The sequence below is a fragment of the Stylophora pistillata genome, chromosome 7 (assembly GCF_964205215.1).
Source record: "Stylophora pistillata chromosome 7, jaStyPist1.2, whole genome shotgun sequence".
NCBI classification, from domain to species: Eukaryota; Metazoa; Cnidaria; class Anthozoa; order Scleractinia; family Pocilloporidae; genus Stylophora; species Stylophora pistillata.
Genome location: NC_142525.1, coordinates 20,358,616 through 20,381,308, shown reverse-complemented (window position 1 = coordinate 20,381,308; position 22,693 = coordinate 20,358,616). Strand labels below are relative to the sequence as shown.

General features: G+C 40.1%; 1 protein-coding gene across 4 annotated transcripts in view; it reads left to right on the top strand.

Moving 5' to 3' along the window:
- The window catches only part of LOC111347214 (scavenger receptor cysteine-rich domain-containing protein DMBT1-like), a 38,879-nt gene that overhangs the window by 3,453 nt on the left and 12,733 nt on the right, over nt 1-22,693 (top strand). For all 4 annotated transcript variants that reach the window (XR_015989457.1, XM_088727240.1, XM_088727239.1 and 1 more), the window contains exons 3-13: nt 116-427; nt 933-1,244; nt 7,079-7,393; nt 7,887-8,198; nt 9,122-9,433; nt 9,743-10,054; nt 10,528-10,839; nt 11,207-11,518; nt 13,613-13,924; nt 14,280-14,594; nt 17,954-18,268. Coding sequence is in view for 3 of the 4 variants with exons in the window: in XM_088727240.1 (XP_088583366.1) it covers nt 116-427; nt 933-1,244; nt 7,079-7,393; nt 7,887-8,198; nt 9,122-9,433; nt 9,743-10,054; nt 10,528-10,839; nt 11,207-11,518; nt 13,613-13,924; nt 14,280-14,594; nt 17,954-18,268 (3,441 nt within the window). In the remaining variant the exon portion in view is untranslated. The remainder of the gene's footprint in view (nt 1-115; nt 428-932; nt 1,245-7,078; nt 7,394-7,886; nt 8,199-9,121; nt 9,434-9,742; nt 10,055-10,527; nt 10,840-11,206; nt 11,519-13,612; nt 13,925-14,279; nt 14,595-17,953; nt 18,269-22,693) is intronic.

The window sequence follows — 22,693 nt, the reverse complement described above, 5'->3', positions numbered from 1 at the left end:
ATAAATATTATATTTCATTTCTAATTACTTCCTTTGAAGTTACTAGGTAAATACTATATATATGTTGACCAGTTTTACAGGAGATTAAAGCTAAGTTCTATAATCACAAAAACAGTTCGTTTGGTGAGCCCCACCAATTCGCCGTTCTATGGTCGTGTTGAAGTACTGCACAATGGTGCATGGGGAACCATTTGTGACGACTATTGGGAATTGCAAGACGCTAATGTAGTTTGTCGTCAGCTTGGATACGACGGAGCTTTATCAGCAGCACGTGCTGCAGCATTTGGACAAGGAACTGGTCAGATATGGCTGGATGACGTTGATTGTGAAGGAAACGAGACATCAATATCAAACTGCAATCACAGAGGATGGGGAGTTGAAAACTGTTGGCATAGTATGGACGCGGGTGTGGTGTGTCCAAACACAGGTAAAGTAAAGATATGAGCACTTTTAATTACCACCGTTACCATGTATGAAAAAGAGCTAATCAGAATAAGAGAAAGCTGTTGCATTCTCAATAGCATTACAATTAACCTTTCTATCGAAGAGGATGGGAGGCCCACAACTATGGCCATACTAACGACGGTTGAGTAATCGTCGACCCTCAGCTCAGACGACGATACTCTTATTGAGTACAAAATCTTGGATAAAAAAAACTTTCTTTTTTCTCTCACTTATGTTCCAATATTTCCTACCGCGTGATGTTCGCAGTATCTTAAAATAGACTAAGGCTTTGCTACTGCTTTTCTCAAAGGGCGTTTCCAGTGTTGATCAGTTCCTATATTCTCTATATCTCATCCAAGATCTGGTCAAATGCTATTAGAACTGCAAGGTTTATGTTGGTGTTTGCTCACCATGACAACAGTTTATTAGACGAACGCTCATCCTTTACAGATAGCTTAATTTTATCCATATACTTACATTGACAACAGTTCGTTTGGTGGGCCCCACCAATTCACCGTCTTCTGGTCGTGTTGAGGTGTTTTACAATGGTACATGGGGAACAATTTGTGACGACTTATGGGACTTACAGGATGCTGATGTAGTTTGTCGCCAACTTGGATACGATGGAGCTTTATCAGCACCTGGTGATGCGAAATTTGGACAAGGAACTGGTCCGACATGGCTGGATGACGTGCAGTGTGTAGGAGATGAGACATTTATATCACAGTGCAATCACAAAGGATGGGGAAATCACAACTGTGGGCATTATTCAGACGCTAGTGTGTTGTGCAAACCCAAAGGTAGAGTAACGATACGAACCTTCAAACATATGTTTTGAATTTGACAATCTGCTTTTTTTTTTGTTGTTTTGTTGTTGTTACAATGGCTTGTTTGTTGTCGTTCTTCCACCTGGAAACTGAAGTCAAATGAGGTGCTTTTTATGACATTTAGACATCAAATTACATTCAGACATCGAATTACCTTGGTTCCTGTTTCTGTTCGAGCATTCAAATATATGTTTTGAATTGTCACAGTCTGTTTGTTTTGTTGTTGTTGTTGTTGTTGTTGCTGTTGTTGTTGTTGTTGTAATGGCTTGTAGTCATTCTTCCACCGAAAAACTGAAGTCAAATGAGGTGCTTTTTATAACATTTGGACATCGAATTACCTTGTTTCCTGTTGTGAAACGTACGGTAGAAATGTCCAAATTCATGAGACTTGCAAAGAACTATCGAAAGTGTATTTATAGTAGAACTCAGAGAGAAGGGAAAATTGGTAAGTTATTGATCGGCCAAGGGTCGTGACAGAGGTCTCTCTTAAAAATGCTACACAGCCGACAAAACATTTAAAATATTTAAAGGAAAACTGGCGACGATACCAATGATGAAAAGGCGATAAAACACGCAACGGATAGGTTACTGCCCGCGATGAGCTGTGAATGGAAGAATACTGCCCGCTCTCGGAACCAATCAGATTGCACGATTTATATAATACCGCCTGCTGACGCATTGAAAAACAAATATTGCAAGATACCACAAATCAAGGAAAATGGTCGAATATGGCCTTTGTGGTAAACACCATTGATCCGCAATTTAATCAGCAATATACAATAGAAATTTAAATTGAAAAAATTGAAAAAATCATTTAGAGAGCATGCCAGGCAGTCTGGAAGATAACCTGTCCAAAAAAAGCCAGAGGAAATCTGAGACTGCATGGCCAGGCACAGCTCATGTCCCACGCCAGGACTACTACGTTAAAATTACACTGTATAAGCAGACTGCATTTAAACAGCTAGAAGAAAAATAGGATAAGCGAAGAATTAAATCATAGCAACAGTCATTTGACACACTTTGACTGTGTGCTCAATATCTATCTTTGAGGAAGGATACTTCCACCCCGCGATTGCATTTTCAATAAGTCACCTGGCATACGCGAGATTTGACGCGGCACCAGTCTTAATACTCTGAATACCGAACTTGGAAATATCGTTCGAAAACGGTTCTTTGTGATTTTTAAATTTATATCAAAGTGTAGTTACAGACAGTTTTGACAAAAAAGTGGATATTCGCAATTGTTTGACTGCAGCACGAGCTTAACGGGCTTTTCGGCTAAGTGCAAGAATAACCAATACTAAGAGAGTCATGCTTCCTATCTTGTCTAAGTCTATTTGTCTGGTTGCCATAGCAGCATAAATTGTCCTGCGAACCCCCCTGATAACAACGTCCTTAAGACTTATAATGTTGATTTCGTCAGCACGGAAAAATCCATAAAATCCAACCAGACAAAAAAATAAAAAGCGGACGCCAGAGAGAGAATTATACGTAACATAAACAACAGCCATAGCTTGCACTGTATCGGCAGACAAAGGCTCACTGGGCTGCACTGGACGAACAAGCTTTCTTTTTGCGCCCTCGACAGACGACTTCACGAAAGGATGACTAGTGGAGCACGATTCAATCTCGATCATAGTATGACCCCCTGTGGTACAATAACACACCCATATTAATATCCACACAAATTTCCGTAAGCTCAAAACGCTTCATGCCAGATCCCAGAACGAAGAAAGTCTGAAACAAAAACAAGGAGACGTCTCAAAGCTTGATAATACAACCGAATTACAATTAATAATACATGTAGCAGATAAAAAATTTAGTGAATAACTCTGAACTTAATCAAAAGAAAATCATCTTACAAAAAAATGCAACGCAATTCAGTGATCTGGGGTACCACTGCGACTAGAGGGATGTATCCCGTGTAAAACAAAAATAATTTATAGATAACGTAACCGAATGCAGATGAACTTTACAACTACTTAAGGAAAGTATCGAGATATACTTATAGTTTTGGCTATGCGCGAGCCGTCAATATTTCGTGGCATTGCCGTCTCACTTTTGCAGCCTGTGAAATTTGGTATTTCATCACCAAATGGCTCGTCGAACTCCATTCCTGTGTAATCTGCAACATTTTTCGGTTTCAATCAACTCACTTTATGGTAACAAAGACTATAAGCTTGCGCGGATTTTCAAATACCCGCGACAAAGTTATTTGAGTACGAAATTAGTGTTACCATGGATACGTTTCGCAGGTAGAAAGAATTGATATTTCGATCAGGCGCGGGTTGATTATCTTACAGTTTTATTTATCCTTATAAATGATGGATCGCGATACAAAACTAATTGCGATTTTGAGACGGCAATACCACAATATATTGACGGCTAGTTGGGAGAAAATTTATTCAGTATATACGGAATATATTTTCTCCCAACTAGCCGTCAATATAATGTGGAATTACCGTCTCAAAATTGCAATTAGTTTATATTGGATAGCTTTCAGCTCACAGATAGTAGAGGTTTGACCGAGTTTATCAGACGTAAACATACCGGTGGCCGTTACACTGTCCATAGATGCTGAAACCCACGAAAGCTTGCATCAGAAAAATGACAGTAGACTTATCAGGCGGAGGTCGAAGAGAGTAGCCATTAAATGAATAGATTTTCAAGTACCAGAATTAATATTCTTCCAAAACTGCTGGAGAGAAACGAAAGATGTGATCTCATCCTGATCAAGTCTCGATCGCCAGGTACATTTGCCTGGTGAAAATACATGACATAGGACCCGCTGCTTTGGAAACCGAAAGTAAAGAGCTTGTTATTCTGGCTAATTTGTGATACGAAGATAAGTTAAACTCGTCTGTGATTGCCGATTTTTAAGCTTGAGCACCTACTTTTTGTGAAATTCAAAAAGTTACAGTTACTGTGATGGTTTTGATTACAAAACCTAGCCATTTGCCTACCTGAATAGATTGAAAATGGGACTTTTCTTCGTTCATAAGAAGACCTGCGGAATCTAGCTCTTTTGATTAATTGCGGCCGCGACAACAAAACACTCATCCGGTTGACTTCTAAAACCGTCTATTGGCAAACTTCAGTCTTGTGAGATGCTGGCATAACTGCACTCGTGGTCAAACTATTCTGACTTTGCAGCGCCTAGAATGGCTGAACAAGCTGATTCTTGAGCCACAAGCTCTGTTGCAGGTCCTGCAGATAAATACAGAAATGAAATTTGAATAATGGTGACGCTTTTTTCTCTTATCCTGCCACTGCTTTACCCTCCGCTCCTCTCCGTGTCTGATGGCAGTCTTGACAGCTGTTCTCCACTTGCTTCTATCTGTGGCCAGTGCTCCTATCCCATCTTCATATCGCGTTTACAGGCGTCTTTGTAACGCAATTTGGGCCTTCCAGTGTCTCGGGAGCCAGTTGCAAGTTCGCCATACAGGTTATCTTTAGGGATTCGTCCATCATCCATTCGTCTGGCATGGCCGAGCCAGCGAAGGCGCCTTTGGCTGAGTAATACAAACATTCATGGGGTGCCTGCAAATTCCAGGACACTTGTATTTGGGATGTGGCCCTGCCATTTGATGCCCAAAATTCTCCTGGAAAGTTTTGAGCCTCAATTGGTAGAGTGCTGCACTAGTATCGCAGAGGTCAGTGGTTCGAATCCCGTACAGGCCTGATTTTTTTCAGGTCTGATTTTCGCTATTGCTTAAATAGCGCTGTCTACTGCGAGGATCGTGCATCATACGTATCTAATACCGCAGTTCAAAATATATGAACTTCATATATTTCATTGTATCTGATTTATCACTTTCACGGGTTTATTACGAATCAACTTAACGGCCTGCTCCCAGTTGGCTTGTTAGCTCAATTGGTAGAGCGCTGCACTAGTATCGCAGAGGTCAGTGGTTCGAATCCCGTACAGGCCTGATTTTTTTCAGGTCTGATTTTCGCTATTGCTTAAATGGCGCTGTCTACTGCGAGGATCGTGCATCATACGTATAGAGAAGAGTGCTTCGCACGCAGGTTTGGTAGACTTGCTTCGTGGTGTTGGTGATAAGTATGCAGTTCTCTAAAACCCTCACAGAGAGACGAGCCATGGCTGAGGCAGCTTTTCCAATTCTTCTGTTTAACTCAGAATCCAGTGAAAGGTTGCTTGAGATGATAGAGCCCAGGTAGGTAAATTCATACACAGCACTGAGTGTTGAGCCGTCGGTTTTGATGACCGGGATGTTGCTCCCATTCTGCCCAAGCACCTCACTCTTTCCTATGCTGATAGTCAGGCCAAATTCAGCAAAGGCATGTGCGAAACAGTCCGCCAGTCTTCAGTTGCAGAGAATCTGTAAAGTGTGTTGTTAATGCTGCGTCGTCTAACAAAAGCATTTCTCTTATTAGAACCTTCCTCGATTTACGATAAAGAAAACTAACAAATTTTGCCCCACGGAACAACAGCGCTTCATTAGCGCAACAATTTGGTGAACAATTACAAGCACTACTAAGACCTAAAAGCTGTTAAATTAAAATAATCGAGCAAGCCATCGAATGACCTTGTAAGGCCGAGTAACGCTCGATGCTCTGAGCAGATATCCACTTTCCACTTGGCTGTTTCCCGATTTAAGGTTCAATGTAAAAAAATAGACAGTCAGAGACTGCATTTGGCTACTCATAGTACAATTTTATAGCATTGAAAAGAATTACAGGTTTTATGATAACACTAAAAGGTAGAGTTATAGAATAGAATATTTTTCTCTCATGCAAAACAGAAAACTACAAATACCGCGGCCCTACTCTAGGACTTAAGACATAGAGGGAAGATCTTCCTACTTGAACCTCAATTTGACCAGATAATTGTTAACGTGTCTTAGTAAATTACTAAGCGCAGCTTTTTGTGTCTCTTGGAAGAGTGGTAAGAGGTTGCGTAAGTACTTCAAATGGCAAAAAAACAAGGTGCAGTTCCGTTATAGTTTCTCTGGAGTTTATAGTACGTGATTAGGTACACGAATAAAGCGGTTATTGCGTTATAAAAATATGACAAGAATGCGTAACCAGTGAGCGAAACTCCTTGAGCAAAGAGGGATATTCGAGGCCACTTGAATTCGTAAAAGGAGACGTCGCGATAGAGCGTATCGTCGAAGAGAGCCATCGTCTTTTAGACTGTTGTATTTTAAGGAAGGACTGTGGTCGTCCAGCAAGGTTATTTCGATTAGAAGACCAGTCTTTTTTAGTTATTTATTCAAAATAGACTTCCGATCATACACGCTCATATTGCACCTTTAGTAACGGACCTTTTTTACTTTGTTCATCGCCACTTCTCTTTTAATAAACTAGCAGCCGGCCCTACACGGCTATTGTGTGAGTTAATATATTTTACGATTTTACTTATTTTCTAGATGAGGATCCACCCTTCAAGAAGTAAAACACTGCATAATTAGTGGTTTCCTTTCGTTTTGACTTTAAGATTCTTTGTATTGGTTTAGTCTCCATTTCATTTTGTATGGCTAGTATGGTAACGCCTCAAAAACGACCGGAATTCATCGTGAATTTTTTCTTAACTGTATCTCTCCTTATTTTACAGAATTAAATATTTTACGGAAATCCTTGTGTTGAAGTCTTTTGCGTTTTTTTCCAGCCAAAATTTCCAAAAACTGATTTTATATCAAAACTATATTTGCTGTTGCTTAAATATTTTCAAAATTCTGTTCTTCGGTATTTATAATTTGTCTTAGATTGGCTTCTCACTAAGATTAGAATCAACATTTATCACCTTTGAAATAAGTGGTTTATTTCTATTCACACCTATGCAGTTGTTCGTTTACTGAATGCCAACAATTCGCCTTCTTCTGGTCGTGTTGAAGTGCTGTACAATGGTACATGGGGAGGCATCTGTGGTCGCCTCTGGGACCAACAGGACGCTGATGTAGTTTGCCGCCAGCTTGGTTACGATGGAGCTTTATCAGCCACTACTGGTACAGCATTTGGAAAAGGAACCATTCTAATCTGGCTGGATTACGTTAACTGTGTAGGAAATGAGTTATCATTAACACAGTGCAATCACAGAGGATGGGGAGTTCATTCCTGTGGGCGTAATTCAGACGCTGGTGTGGTTTGCCAACCCAGAGGTAGAGTAGCGATACGAGCATGAAAATAGAGCTAATCAAAACGTGAGAAAGCTGATGCATATTCGACATTATTACAAGAAACCTTTCTATCACGAAGAAAGGGAAGTGCGTCATTGTTAGCATATTGAAAACGTTGGGGTATTATGTCGACTTGGGAATAAGGCGGGGATACTGTTGTAGTGTATATTATTTAGATTATTAATAAGTTTCTTGTTTCTCTTATTTTTTTTAATTTTTCCCACCACGTTATGCTAGCAAAGTAATTTCTCATAAAGCGAAGTATTCTGCTCTTTTTTCTGTTTTTTTTTCTGTGCATTTCCAGAGTTGTTCAGTTTTTATTTTTTATATATTCCGTCGAACGATCTAATCATTTCCTATTATAGTTACGAGGTTTATCCTGGCCTTTCACTCAGCATCAAAACAGTCTATCTGACGAACGCTCACTACGTATACTTTCAGCTAACCTTTATCCATATATTTTTATTGACAAAAGCTCGCTTGGTGAGCCCCAACACTTCATCGTCTTCTGGTCGTGTTGAAGTTTTTTATAATGGTACATGGGGAACCATTTGTGACGACTACTGGGACTTGAAGGACGCTGACGTGGTTTGTCGCCAGCTTGGATACGAAGAGGCCTTATCAGCACGTGGTATTACAGAATTTCGACAAGGAAAAGGTCAGATATGGTTGGATGACGTTAAATGTGTAGGAAATGAGACAACGATAGTCCAGTGTCGCCACAGAGGATGGGCAGTTCACAACTGTGGGCACAGTAAAGACGCTGGTGTGATGTGCAGACTTGCAGGTAGAGCAAAGATTTCCTTTATCACTGATTTATGACTTTTTGTGTTTACTAACCATCGGATATTTTTCCTTGAGCCCGACTGATTCGGATTTTCCCCTGCCAAAACAGGGGAATATCCGGTCAGAAACTTCAGTCACTATTTCGAGTACTTTAATATTATCATCTCTAGTCGTGGATACGCGAAGCGTGGATCGACAATTGTTAGAGTCAGAATATACAAAGTTTTCACTCACTCAGATGTAAACAAATCGATATGTCAATGGCAGACCAATTGATATCGACCTTCCGAACTATACCGGAACGCCTCTATCGAGGAAAGCGAAGCTTCGATTTTGTGGATAGCCATTTTCTTCACTTTTCTGGTGCTTTCACCTCTCTTCTCTTGTTGACTACGCTAATATTTTTATGTGAAAATCAGAGTGTGTACACTCATGAAAATATATCAAGTCCAAGCAGCAGTTTTCGTCTCGGTCTACATTCTTTTTCAACAAAATAAAAACCATACACATATCGGTTTAAAAGGTGAAGAGTACGGACCACGTACAAAAACTGTCGTTTGTTTCTACACTGATATCTTGTGCGCGAGGAGGCATGTGGATGTATGTGCCCCTCGTTCCCGAGCTGCAGGTGACGGAATTTTAGCTTTGAGACACATCGATACCTCGACTCCAAAACGCAATACGAGTTATCGGTGGAAAATAAAAGCTTTGCTACTTTTGGAACCTTCTTTTAGACCCATTATCATTCTCATCCGTGATTATCTTTACTACTATTAAATGTTGGTTCACATTCGCTGGCTATGTTTCTTTCTAACCTTGACTATATAAGAACAAACTCCATCGTAATTTTTTGCTACATAATCTTCAGAGCTAAACTAGTTTACTGGTAACAACTACTTAGTAACTTTTGCTTCTGTTCAACAGCTGTTCGTTTAGTGAAGTTCTCATTACCAAGTTCTGGTCGTGTTGAAGTGTTACACAATGGTAAGTGGGGAACCATTTGTGACCACTATTGGGACAAGCAGGACGCTGATGTAGTTTGTCGCCAGCTTGGATACGATGGAGCTCTAGGAGCAGTTCGTAACGCAGCATTTGGACAAGGAACAGGCCAGATATGGTTGGATGACGTGCAATGTAAAGGAGATGAGTTATCAATATCTGACTGCATTCACTTAGGATGGGGAGCCCACAACTGTCGTCACAATCACGACGCTGGCGTAGTTTGCCGGCCTGCAGGCAAGGCTTCGATACAACCACATTTTTTTTCAGTTTTTAGGGGTTTGTGCTGATTTAATTCGAGTATCACTATTTGCATTAAGCAATTGCTAACGACCAATGTTCAGGTAAAACCATCTGAAACAGATACTTTTAACTGATTACAAGAGAAATCTTTCATTAGGTGCTGTAAGGGGTTTTCAATGGGGTACTCATAACCCGTCACCAACTATTATATACCAATATGAACATATTAAGCATCACGTCAGGTCTTTTAACGAGCCCTAAAATTGTAAAACAAGCTTACTTATATTCTCACATTGACAACAGTTCGTTTAGTAAGTAGCACCCATTCATCGTCTTCTGGTCGCGTTGAAGTGTTTTACAATGGTACATGGGGAACCATTTGCGACGACTACTGGGACTTACGGGAAGCTGATGTAATATGTCGCCAGCTTGGATACGATGGAGCTTTATCAGCTCCTGGTGATGCAGCATTTGGACAAGGAACTGGTCAGATATGGTTGGATGACGTAGAATGTGTAGGACATGAGACAGTTATAGCACAGTGCAATCACAAGGGATGGGGAATTCACAACTGTGGCCATTATTCAGACGCTAGTGTGGTGTGCCGACCTAAAGGTAGACTTACGATACAAGTGCTTTTTACTAATATCTTTACTAAGCATGAAAACAAAAACAATCAGAACACGAAACAACCTCTGCACATTCGACGGTATTGGAATTGTAGCCTTTGTATCCCACAAAGCGATCTTATTTGCATTAAAGGTAGCATGGGTCACCATTTCCTGATTCAAGTTTTCCACCGTTATACTACAACCTTTCTCGAAAGGCCTTCTTGTTTTCATGGTCATTGATATCAGGAATTAACATTGAAAGATACAAGATAACATTCAACAAGAAACTATTTTAATAATTAAATTTATTGTAGGGGCATTAAGCTTGGGATCTGTTTATTAATGAGGTCAGTACTGAGTTATGGCAAAAGAGTAGCTTGCTTAAGTGTAGCCAAGTCATTCAAGCATCAATTCAGGTCTTTTAAAGAGCTTTGAAGATGTTAAACAAGCTTACTTATATTCTCACATTGACAACAGTTCGTTTGGTAAGCCGCACCAATTCACCATCTTCTGGTCGTGTTGAAGTGTTTTATGATGGTTCATGGGGAACCATTTGTGACAACTCGTGGGACTTACAGGACGCTGATGTAGTTTGTCACCAGCTTGGATACGATGGAGCTCTACGAGCAGTTGGTAACGCAGCATTTGGACAAGGAACAGGCCAGATATGGTTGGATGACGTGCAGTGTAAAGGAGATGAGTTATCAATATCTGACTGCACCCACTCAGGATGGGGAGCCCACAACTGTTATCACCACGATGACGCTGGCGTAGTTTGCCGGCCTGCAGGCAAGGTTTCGTTACAACCACGTTTGCAAAGCAAACAAATTTATTTATTTTTCTTCTTTTTTTAGCCGTTTTAGCTGATTTAATTCGAGTATCGTTATTTGCAGTAAAAAAAAATGCAAACAACCAACGTACAGGTAAAACCATTCAAAACAGACATTTTTAAAAGTCCGGTTACTCCTTTTCCCTTCATCTAACTGATTACAAGAGAAATCTTTCATTAGGGCCGGTAGAGGGTTTTCAATGGGGTATTGATAACCCGTCGCCGACTTTTATATAACAGTATGAACATATCAAGCATCAATTCAGGTCTTTTAAAGAGCTTTGAAGATGTTAAACAAGCTTACTTATATTCTCACATTGACAACAGTTCGTTTGGTAAGCCGCACCAATTCACCATCTTCTGGTCGTGTTGAAGTGTTTTACGATGGTTCATGGGGAACCATTTGTGACAACTCGTGGGACTTACGGGAAGCTGATGTAATATGTCGCCAGCTCGGATATGATGGAGCTTTATCAGCTCCTGGTGATGCAGCATTCGGGCGAGGAACTGGTCAAATATGGTTGGATGAGGTAAAGTGTGAAGGATATGAGACAGTTATAGCACAGTGCAATCACAAGGGATGGGGAATTCGCAGCTGTGGCCATTATTCAGACGCTAGTGTGGTGTGCCGACCTAAAGGTAGAGTATCTATACACGTACTTTTTAATACTATCTTTACTAGGCAATTTTAACCTTTCTATCACACAAAGCGATCTTATTTGCACCAAAGCAAGCATGCCCCGCCATTATTTTTATTCTTATTACCATTTTATTACATCCTTCCACGAAAGGCCTTCTTGTTTTCAGGGTCATTGATATTAGGAATTAACTTTGAAAGATCCACGACGATATACATTAAGAAATTATTTTAATGACTAAGTTTAGTGTAGGGGCACTAACCTTGTAATCTGTTGATTAATGAGATCAGTACTGAGTTATGGCAAAAGTGTAGCTTGCTTAAGTGTAGCCAAGTCATTCTTTGATTGCAGTTCTCTAGTTCTGGACTTTCTCTTCATCAGAGCAAAGCTTCAGATAGCGAAAAAATATGAAAAAAAAAACAAAATTCCTCTAGAAATCAAAGAACGAGCAACTCTATTTCTTTAGTTGTAATAAAGGTTATCACAGGTCACTGTGCGTAAAGTTTATTTTTTAAGCTTTCATACTTGAATTGCCAGCCACAGCATCTCATTAATATGCACGAATGTCCAGTCTTTGTGGGCGATGAGTGAATTTGTAGACCTAAGCTTTTCTCTGCGTTTCTGAGACTGACCACGTGACTCGGAGGTCAGGGCTGAGCTATGTCAAAAGTGTCGCTTGCTTAAGTGTGGCCTGGTTATCCTTTCATTGAACGTGACCTGTTGACACAGGAAGTCAGGAAGATAGGTTAAACAAGAATCGCATTGATCAGTCATTGCGCAGCAAAGCAGCAATTGACACAAATTAACTTAATGAAAGTCAAAGGAACTTCACTTACCGGCGATCATTGTTCTTTCGTTTCTTTTTCCAACTTTCCAATGTGAAGAGAAAAGAAGGCAGAGACTACACAGATGGCGTGATATTGGCGCAAACCGAAATCACTAACGATTTCAGCGGTATCATATTGTTGGGCATGCCTCGGTAGATAGATATTTTTAAGTAACTAACGCCGTATTTAACTCAGTAGCTAGCTTCCGGTGGTTCCAGTTCTTTGGAGCTGCGCTATGCTACACGGACAGTTCTAATATCAAACTACAGTAATGCGTTGACGCTATCTCAGAATTTGAGGTCCTCTTTCGACCTGTTCAAAGTGGTATTCATCCCGAATTTTGCCTCTGATCCCTCATCCCACGGCTTTGATCCCTGATCCCAGGCTTCTGATTCCTGATCCCACCCTTTGATTCCTGATCCCACATGCCTCGTTGCGAACCAGTTATATGGACAAAAGTAAATTTCTGGAACATAATGAAGTGATGACATCATATTCTATAGATAAATTGGTGTGCATGACAAAGCGCATGACTTAGGTGTGATAACAGTGGAATGTTCTGATCGATAAAGCCGGCCTTCGTAATGCAAAGCTTCAACTTTCATGAAGTAATTCATAATCAGGGAGACCTCATTCTTGAAAATATTGAGGGGCCGCAGCCAGGATAAAAAAACGATCTCTGGCTAAAATGATTAAAATTTTTAATCATTTTAGCCAAAGATCGTTTTTTAAATTTCAACTAGACCTCATTCTATCAAGAAGACCAGCGGCAGTGGTTAAAATATCGCGCGATACACTCAGAGGGAATTCATGGTGTTTTATCATTATAGTAGTTAACATAGATAGAAAGAAATGCTCTTTCTTTTTCCCATCCAAAAAGACTTGTTTGTGCTGGAAGTGTGAGAGGTTTTCACGTCTAAAAGTGCAATTTGTGTTAAAGTTCAGTTTCGGAATGAGAGACTTTAATGTGTCCATTATCTACTTCTTTATTTTTTTTTCCTAACAGAACGACGTGGAAAACTAAAATAATAATTGTCTCCTTTACAGATGATCTCAGGATGTCCACTCAGCAATTTCATTGCCAATTTCTAAGAAGGCAAATTTGAGCTCACTTATTCTAGTAAATAACTAATTCCAATCGATATTAGATAATTTGTAGTTATCAAGTGAGTTTATAACGTATATTGGCCAGCGTAAAGAGTTAATAAACTAAACTAGTCTACTACAGTGGTAACAAACACTGGTCAACTTTTATTTCTGCTCAACAGCTGTTCGTATAGTGAAGTTCTCATTACCAAGTTCTGGTCGCGTTGAAGTGTTACACAATGGTAAGTGGGGAACTATTTGTGACCACTATTGGAACAAGCAGGACGCTGATGTAGTTTGTCACCAGCTCGGATACGATGGAGCTCTACGAGCAGTTGGTAACGCAGCATTTGGACAAGGAACAGGCCAGATATGGTTGGATGACGTGCAGTGTAAAGGAGATGAGTTATCAATATCTGACTGCACCCATTCAGGATGGGGAGCCCACAACTGTTATCACCGCGATGACGCTGGCATAGTTTGCCGACCTGCAGGCAAGGCTTCGATACAACCACATTTGCAAAGCAAACAAACATCTTTTTTTCCCCTTTTTTTTAAGCCGTTTGTGCTGTATCGCTATCTGCAACAAAAAAAAATACTAACAACCAACGTACGGGTAAAATCATTCATAACAAATGTTTTTAATAGTCCGGTTGCTCTTTTTTCCTTCATCTAACTGATAACATGAGGAATCTTTTATTAGGGCCAGTAGGGGATTTTCAAGGGGGTATTCATAATCCGTCGCCGACTTTTTTATACCACTATGAACATCTTAAGCATCATTTCAGGTTTTTTAATGAGCCTTAAAAATGTGAAACAAGCTTACTTATATTCTCACATTGACAACAGTTCGTTTGGTAAGCCGCACCAATTCACCATCTTCTGGTCGTGTTGAAGTGTTTTACAATGGTACATGGGGAACCATTTGTGACGACTCATGGGACTTACAGGACGCTGATGTGGTATGTCGCCAGCTTGGATTTGATGGGGCTTTGTCAGCTCCTGGTGATGCAGCATTTGGACAAGGAACTGGTCAGATCTGGTTGGATGGCGTTACGTGTGAAGGAAATGAGACTTATTTAGCCCAATGCAGTAGCGGAGGATGGGGAATTCACAACTGTGGACACGATAAAGATGCTGGTGCTGAGTGCCAGCAACCAAAAGGTCAGTCAGTCCAGGAACTTGGAAGCTATCTTTGTTTTTAATCATTTTAGTTCTTTAGTTCTCTCGATCCAATCTAATTTTCTGTCTCGTTATTTTCGGAAGCAGGAAACCTACCCTTTTGAAGCTTGGCAACAAAGAACTTTAAGTTTGAAAGGCATTGTATGGGAATAATGGATTCAAACCTCTGTAGAAATCTGATCTTTTCAGAGGCTTTCAGTGGGTTTAACCGCCAGGCGTAAAAGGGCCGAAAATTTAGCTGTCAGCGTCAATTTTTAAAGTTAACCGTCAAAATAGCTAGCCAATGTTTACCGTCAGAAGCTTCGGTGTTTCGGATCTGACTATTTTCCCCATTTTTGCTGCTTACTGTGAACAGTTGAGGATCTTATAGATCCTTAATGGATTTTTTAAATGCTAAACCAGTTTCCAGGTTTCCATGTATATCCACTATGTGGCCATGTCTATTATTATTTGCCTAAACTGACAATTTGAAAATATTTTGAAATTTTAAAAATTTTGCTAGTCTGGATTTAAAAAAAGGCTCATAGTTTCTAAAGAAACTGTTTGGGGCTGCGTCGGTAGGGGTAACAAAATAATTTAGATATATCAATAAAGTTGAAATGATAAATTGGCCACCGTAACGATTACAAAAGCTGACGTTTAGGAGTGTTATCCCTTCGTCGGAGCGAATAGAGGAATTGTGGGTTGTGTGTGCTTTTAAAGGCAGAAAATGGAGCTACGTTATTGGTGGGAACATGGCAACGAGAAAAACACGAATAAATTAGTAGAATGAAAAGCGCTCGTTAATCCATGTGGGATTTAGACTGCCCAAAAGGATCAACGAACGCTTTTCATTCCACTAATTTATTCGTGTTTTTCTCGTTGTCATGTTCCCAACAATAACGTAGCTCCATTTTCTGCCTTTAAAAGCACACACAACCCACAATTCCTCTATTCGCTCCGACGAAGGGCTAACGCTCCAAACGTCAGCTTTTGTAATCGTTACGGTGGCCAATTCACCATTTCAACTTTGTTGATATATCCAAATTAGATTTAATGAAGGCTTGCAAATTCATTGGAAAACTTATTAATTCTGGCCAGTGGCCACGCCACCCAGCGTTATTCCCGCCTTTCGGTCAAGTCAGAAGTGGAGTGTGGCCTACGATCTCTGTGCGTGCTAGGAAAAATTTCGTTACATGAGCATCGCTACTTTCTTCAACTATTTAAAAGAAGTGAAAAAGAAACTATCAGTAGCCGCTTTAAAGGAAGAAACGGTCGCTGTCAGCGTTTCTTGTCGGCTACACAAGGCTTTGAAAATAAGTATCCAGCGAACCGCTGGTGGTCAATCCGAAAGGTACAACTTAGCGACTGAATGCAGATTAGTTTTACTAATCTGGTAAAAGACCTTCAGGCGTTTCTTAACCCCTTGTGCTTGCATTTTCGGTTTTCCAACTTAAGAGTTGAATTCTGTTCTTCCGATTTTAATATAACAACAGTTATCTTGGCATTTATACCGAATATTTCCGGCCCCTCCCCCAAAGATCGCTGAACAAGAGGAACGTGAAAGTTTAGACTAGAGAGACTGGGAGACCATAGGTGTCACATAAGCTTGATCTAGATTTTGGTCCAACATTTTAAAACTGGATACCACTCACACGAAACAGCCGAGGTGTCACAAGTTTTTCAAGCCATTGGTGTGATCCTTCCCAATACAGGGCCAATACGAACAAAGCTGACGTTTCTTCTCTTGACCGTTCTTCGTGTCGCACGATACCAATAGAAGAGGTACTGGCACTGAATATCAAACTCCTTCGAGCTGGTCTTTTTTCGACGCTGCTTTTCCCTGGTTCGTTTGAGCTTTTGTTTTCTGGGCTGTCGTACCTAAGGTATTCCCAGTACAGCAAAAATGCCTCCTTTTGCTCATTGCTTCCTATCTATGCAAATCCGGGGGTTAAAAATTCGTAGTCAAATCTGTTACAGTTGCTTAGGGTTGCGAAGTCGCACTTAGCGCGAGCAAACAATATCAACTGAGGTAAATAATTTCGTCCGTCAGACCTAAAATTTTACCGTCAGTCGCCAAAGCTACCCCCCATTGAGACCCTCTTTTCAGACTTCATTCTTCACCACCTCTCCAGCTAGAGTTCACCTGTGCGACGGAGCATTTTGTTACTTGCTATCAATCAATGGTGAAAGTATATATCTATCTCATTTATTGTTGAAAACGTACTCATTTAGTTGCGGTAGGGATCTTTGATATTTCAAAGTTCAAAAACTCAATCAGTTAAGATATTTTATCGGCTCTAAGACTATGTAAAATTTCAAGGTATTTGCTAAAAGAAAAACAACAAAAACAGGCAACAAAAGAGTAGAACGTTTGAGCCATGATCTCGTTGCAGGGCTTCTTGTCTAAACTGCAACTGAATTCCCAACTCGACTCAGTCTTTATAAAGCGTTTACCCTTCCATATTTCGTTTCGTATTTTGTGATTCATTGCAAATGGAAGAAATTAACTCTTTCCTAACTGGTGAATAATGAATAAGCAAATGAAGTTGTAGACCATAATAAGGTATCTGAGCTCATTCATCAACTTAAAGATAAGCCCTGTTTAAAACTTCTAAAGTACCACTCAAAACATCGACCTCGGTTTACATCGAATAGGACGCCCAACTTTATTCATTATTGAACTGCCCCAAATTCGAATAAGTGAGCTTGTGGACTCAGACACCGCACTCAGATACCCATTTAGTTATAGTCTTTCCCAATACAGTTCCAGGAAGACATCTTCATAACGGTTTTCAACAATTAATGCATTCGGGTCGGAACATGAAGAGTTCGTCATTTTGAATCAAGGCCGTTTTTAGGTCGTTCCAAAGTCGAAATTAACGGCTAAGCAAAGAGAGAGGAACGGCCTAGAGCCGTTCTAATTTGAAGTAGCCGTTCTTAATTGATTCACACACCGAATGTTTTAAGCATGTAATCCATTTAGTATCAGTTTGTTTATGAAAAATTCGGTGTTTAAAACGATGCCAAAATAAGTCCAGGAAACACAAACTAATGTTGGAAAGTCTTTTTCTTTGAATTTTGAAGAGATTCCAAGAACTGCTTCGTTGTTCATTTTCCGGCTTCGATGCATCCATGTGATTTCAGACATAATACATATGCTCAAGGCAGAAAATTTCACCCTAAGAATCATTCTGAAATATGACAAGAAATGTGTGAGATAATTATCAGAATAGCAATCTCAAAATGTGACTACCATAATCCGTTTCTAGAGAACGGACCATTAATTGTCTTGCCTGTATTACATAGAGTGATTTTGTTACGTTTACGCGATGTAAACTGAATGTTTTCTTTATACACAGTTCGTTTGGCGAGTCCAAACGATGCACCATTCTTGGGACGCGTTGAAGTACATCATAGTGGTACATGGGGAACAATATGTGGGGACTACTGGGACCTAAATGATGCCGATGTGGTTTGTAATCAGCTCGGATACGATGGAGCTTTTTCAGCCCCTAGATCTGCAGTATTTGGAGAAGGAACAGGCCCAATATGGCTGAATAGAGTGTGGTGTAGAGGAGATGAGAAATCAGTTTCACAATGCAGTCACGCCGGATGGGCAGGTCATAACTGTGGTCATGACAAGGATGCTGGTGTGGTTTGCCGCCAGATAAAAGGTAACTTCGATGCTGCACACGCTCTTATCTATATAATCTTAACTTTTTCCACTGTTCAGATTGCAGAACCTAAGCGGATAAGTCAGTTTTTTCATACTATGTGACAGCATTCTTAGCCACCATTTGAATACATGCCACGCAAAAGCTTAAAAATTATCACAGACGAAAAATTAGTTAAAAAATTGTTCGCCTTACCATCTCTTGCAGTGCTGTGTAACGCAGAGGTAATTTCAAGCTGCCCTTTTTGTCTTACGGTGGCAATTACTATCATTCTGTTTTGTTGACAATTTTCAGTGAAAATAAATTCAAGCCCATCTTTCGAAATGTCAGGGAACCTTTTTGACGTAGACAACCTTAACATCATGCCAATTAATCTGTTGGTTAAGCTTTGTCCTTGATTTTTAGTAGGTTTTACTCGAATTGATTAAATAACTTTAAAACTAGACCAATCAGCATTTTTCCCTAATTTATGTGTCAAGTGCCGCTTTAGGTAAACCATAAGGCCAAGAGAATATCAACTGAGAGAACTTATCCCCGCGACCTCTGATAATTTGTTTACGTCTATTTATAAATTTCGCGCAACGCTGGGAAGTTGTCTTATTTATACCGTCCCATGATCTGTAGATGGCTCTGTCTCTGGGTCGAGGGTTGAGACAAAAATTCAAATAGCTGCAAAAGCATAGAGGTCAGCAATTAACGACACTGAGTTCGAAATTAAGAAATCATCAAATTCCAGTAGGTTTGCTTTCTGTATTCTGGAAAATGTTTTATGTCATCATTATCATTTTAACCATATTTTCCAAGAAAAGTTTTGGTAAAATATTGAAACACACGCGAATGATTTACAAAAACATATTTTCGTACTGAATTCCTTTGCCCGCGAAGGTGTGAATAGCCAATTGTAACATTCAACTTTAATGCCTCCCGAAGGATTTCGTGCGGCAAAACATCCTAGTTTCGTTTGCAAAACATCCTAATTTCGCCAAACATCCTAATTTCGTTTGCACATGGAGATCTTTGCTACCTGTCTGCGTCAAACAAAATATGAATGGAGAAAGATAAAAAAGGACGAGAGTACATGGGTGAAAATAAAATAGAAGCTCGGCTATCAGCATAAGAAGTAAAAGAATTCGACGCGAAATAGCGATGGGAAAACTTTGGAAGCAAAAAAATACCCTTCTTCGTTTTTGAGCGAATGTACCTTCTTTGAACGAATTAATAGGGTGTGTAAATTTAATGGGTTGCCTTGAAATTTGGTCCGAAAACTCCCAAGACACCAACTGACGCCACCGACGAAATACGCATCGGTAAAATTTTGATCAACAAACTTGACAGATAGAATGCAAAGCGACCAATGCGGAGATCGGAAACACCCCACTCGGTTCTGAAGCCCCTCAGGATTGAAAGTGTGCAGAAGTTTTATTTGTACAGTCAGATTTGATATGCGACTAATTCTCTCAAAGAAATATCGCCCATTTCGTATTGTCGCACTCTATTCGGTTTACGATTGATACAATGAGAACTCCTTTTTCTCAGTTCCGGAATGAAATAATTTCAAGATCTTCCAAGTGACTTCAGACTTTGTAAGGTTTGAAGGGTCTTTAAGTAAGTTAAAACTCTTCTGCACACAAACATTCCTTTTCAACCACTTAGCCGGTCAAAATGTTGGAAAGAAGATCGTCAGAAAGACAACAAACTTGTGAAGAGCCCTCTAGGACGATATATTGTTTTTTCATTTTTGTTGCGTCGATTGCAATTGGCTCCGATTAAATGATCAGAAAAGAATGTTCTTATGTCCTCTTTTCAATTAGGTTATCAGAGATATCTACTGTAAGCATACCTTAGAAATCCAAGCGAACATGTACACGAACTGGTTGCCCGGATCTAGAGACCGTAATCGCAGTAATATCTTCATACTATCGATCAGAAAAGTCGTTTTGTGAGTCTGTGTCATATTCGTCTACATATGTTCCAACCTCAGCAATTGTCACTTCGATGATAAAGACGTCAACAAATGTGCCATCTGTCACATTCCAAACTTCTGTAGTAGTTTAAACGGCTCCTTTGTCGCTGCTGAGCCTTACTGGCTGATCTCCAGAGTTAAAAATTGTTCCCTAATCCCAAATTTGGTGGAGTCTTGTTGCTTCGTGTGGACGGTCGGTGTTAAAGCCCCTGCCTTGTCTTTGGCAGTTTCTTCCCGAACTGTCCTTTACCTCAACGGGCGATACTTCTCCCCAAATTCTTTCAAAGCACTTTCAGTCTCGGGGTTGATTTCCTCTAAAGGCAAAGGCGCTTAAAGTTGACATTTGCAAACTCCCTGCTGGTCTGAAGGACAGGATATAGTAGGAATTTTCATAAGTAAAATACTTGGGTGCCCATTTTGTCAATCTGTTCAACGAATCCTTGGTAAATATTCCAAAGTGAAGGAGTACTTAGATGCAATGAAGGTCTCATGCTTAAGAACAAGTCTCTGTAAGAAACAAACATCTTGGGAAATGAAAAATTTCAACCCCCTTCAAATTTTGCATGCAGTAAGAAATTCAGGGGGGGAGGTGCGCAAAAATCCCTCTTTAAAGGTTACAACACTCTTGTTGCCATGGTAACAATGGCTGCTTGTTCGAGGTCTGGACCTCATTTTCAATCAAAAACGTCGCAAAAAAAGTGTAAAATATTAATCTCTTTATCTCAAGCTAAATACAACATTAAAAAGTGGTACTTCTACCATACATAGTGACATTATTCGTCTTTACTTTGAGGCATTCAATTTTCCCTGGGAGGGAATGTGAACACACCAATAGATTATTTATCTCGGTACAGTTTCGGTCATTTTTGTTGTAAGGTAAAAGAGGGAAAACTTTCATCTGAATTTCTCCAAAAGTGCACCGGTTCTGGAACTGAAACTACCCACCTAGTTGGTCATAATATTTTAGTTTTACATATGTAAAAATCTCTGCTGGCCGGCCTCTACTTTCCATAGGGCCAATTCGCGAACGAAGCTCAAAAATCAGGTGTTGCATAATTTGGCGATGTTTACACTTCATGTTCTCAACAACAAACGTTTCAGACAAATGAAGCGTGCGAGGCTTTGAAAGAATGTTATTTTATGAGCATTATCCCGAAGAGAAATTTCGCTTCTGGCAGTCATATTTTTAAGAAATTGATCAGCCTTTATGGAGTTACTCGACGTAACTTCAAACACATACATTAAATCGCGTGCATATCATCCAGATTCCGAGTGCTACACCTTCTTTCACGCGGAAATTTCAGCAATCCGAAATCCTCTGACGATACACTATTATACTTGTATGTCATTGGACACATGCTAAAGTAGGCTGATCCATACGAAACTACCCTATCACCGGTCATTTGTCATAAACATGTAGGTTATCACGATGGCGTGACGCTGTATTTCCCGAGATAAACTAACAACCGAGTTGGGAACCGAGTTAGGAACCGAGTTAGGAACCGAGTTAGGAACCGAGTTAGGAACCGAGTTAATATTTAATTAATTTGATCATCGATTTTGATTATTGACAAAATAGGGTAATTTGAAAGAGATAACACGAGCCCTATACTAGAGATCCCCCCTAGATAGCTCATATTCGCCGTAAAACCATACCAACAATAACTAATTTGCATACAAGTGCTTTCCTCCTCCGTTTTAAGCACATCATAAGTCACGTGCGTTTAAAGGTAGCCTAGTATCTAGGATGGATGTCGATTGACTTTTTCTTGCCGAAGTCTAATGGCTTGAAAGAGAAACGCCATTGACAAATTGGCACACGAAGATCTGTTTACGATCGTTTTTCCATCGATCGCAACACGATCTCAGCTCGAGGTTTTTCACCGATTACTCCGCCGACTTTTAACCGATTGCCGTGAAATTTGAAATGCGGGAGTTTCTCCTCAAGCGCTTGGAGGGGTACGAAAGCTTGACTGCTTAAATCGCCCCCGATCGCAGAACTAAGCCGTACTTATCTGACACCATGTTTTTGTTCGCCATCTTGATGTCAACCTGCTCCAGGTTTTTCATTGATTACTTACCCCGCTATTAACCGATTGGCGTGAAATTTGAAATGCCGCCGTTTCTCATCAAGCTCTAGGAGTAGTACGAAACCTGGAGTCGTCTACTTAAAATTGCGATAGACTTCTCTTGGTGGCCATTTTCTGCGTCATTCTCGCGTTATAAATCATGTGATTTTTGACTTATGACCTTCAGATTTCGCCAGCGCTGACAACTGTCGATGCACTCTGTTGTCTTAGCGACAAGTAGCCCAGGAGTCAAACCCCTATGAGAAATTTCCCTCCAAACATGTCTTAAAAGGCGTTTTTCCATGTTTTAGAACCTCTGCATACGTGTTTTTGTATCCGTTTTTCAACGATTTCTCCGCTCGCTTTCAACCGATTTGCGTGAAATTTGTAATG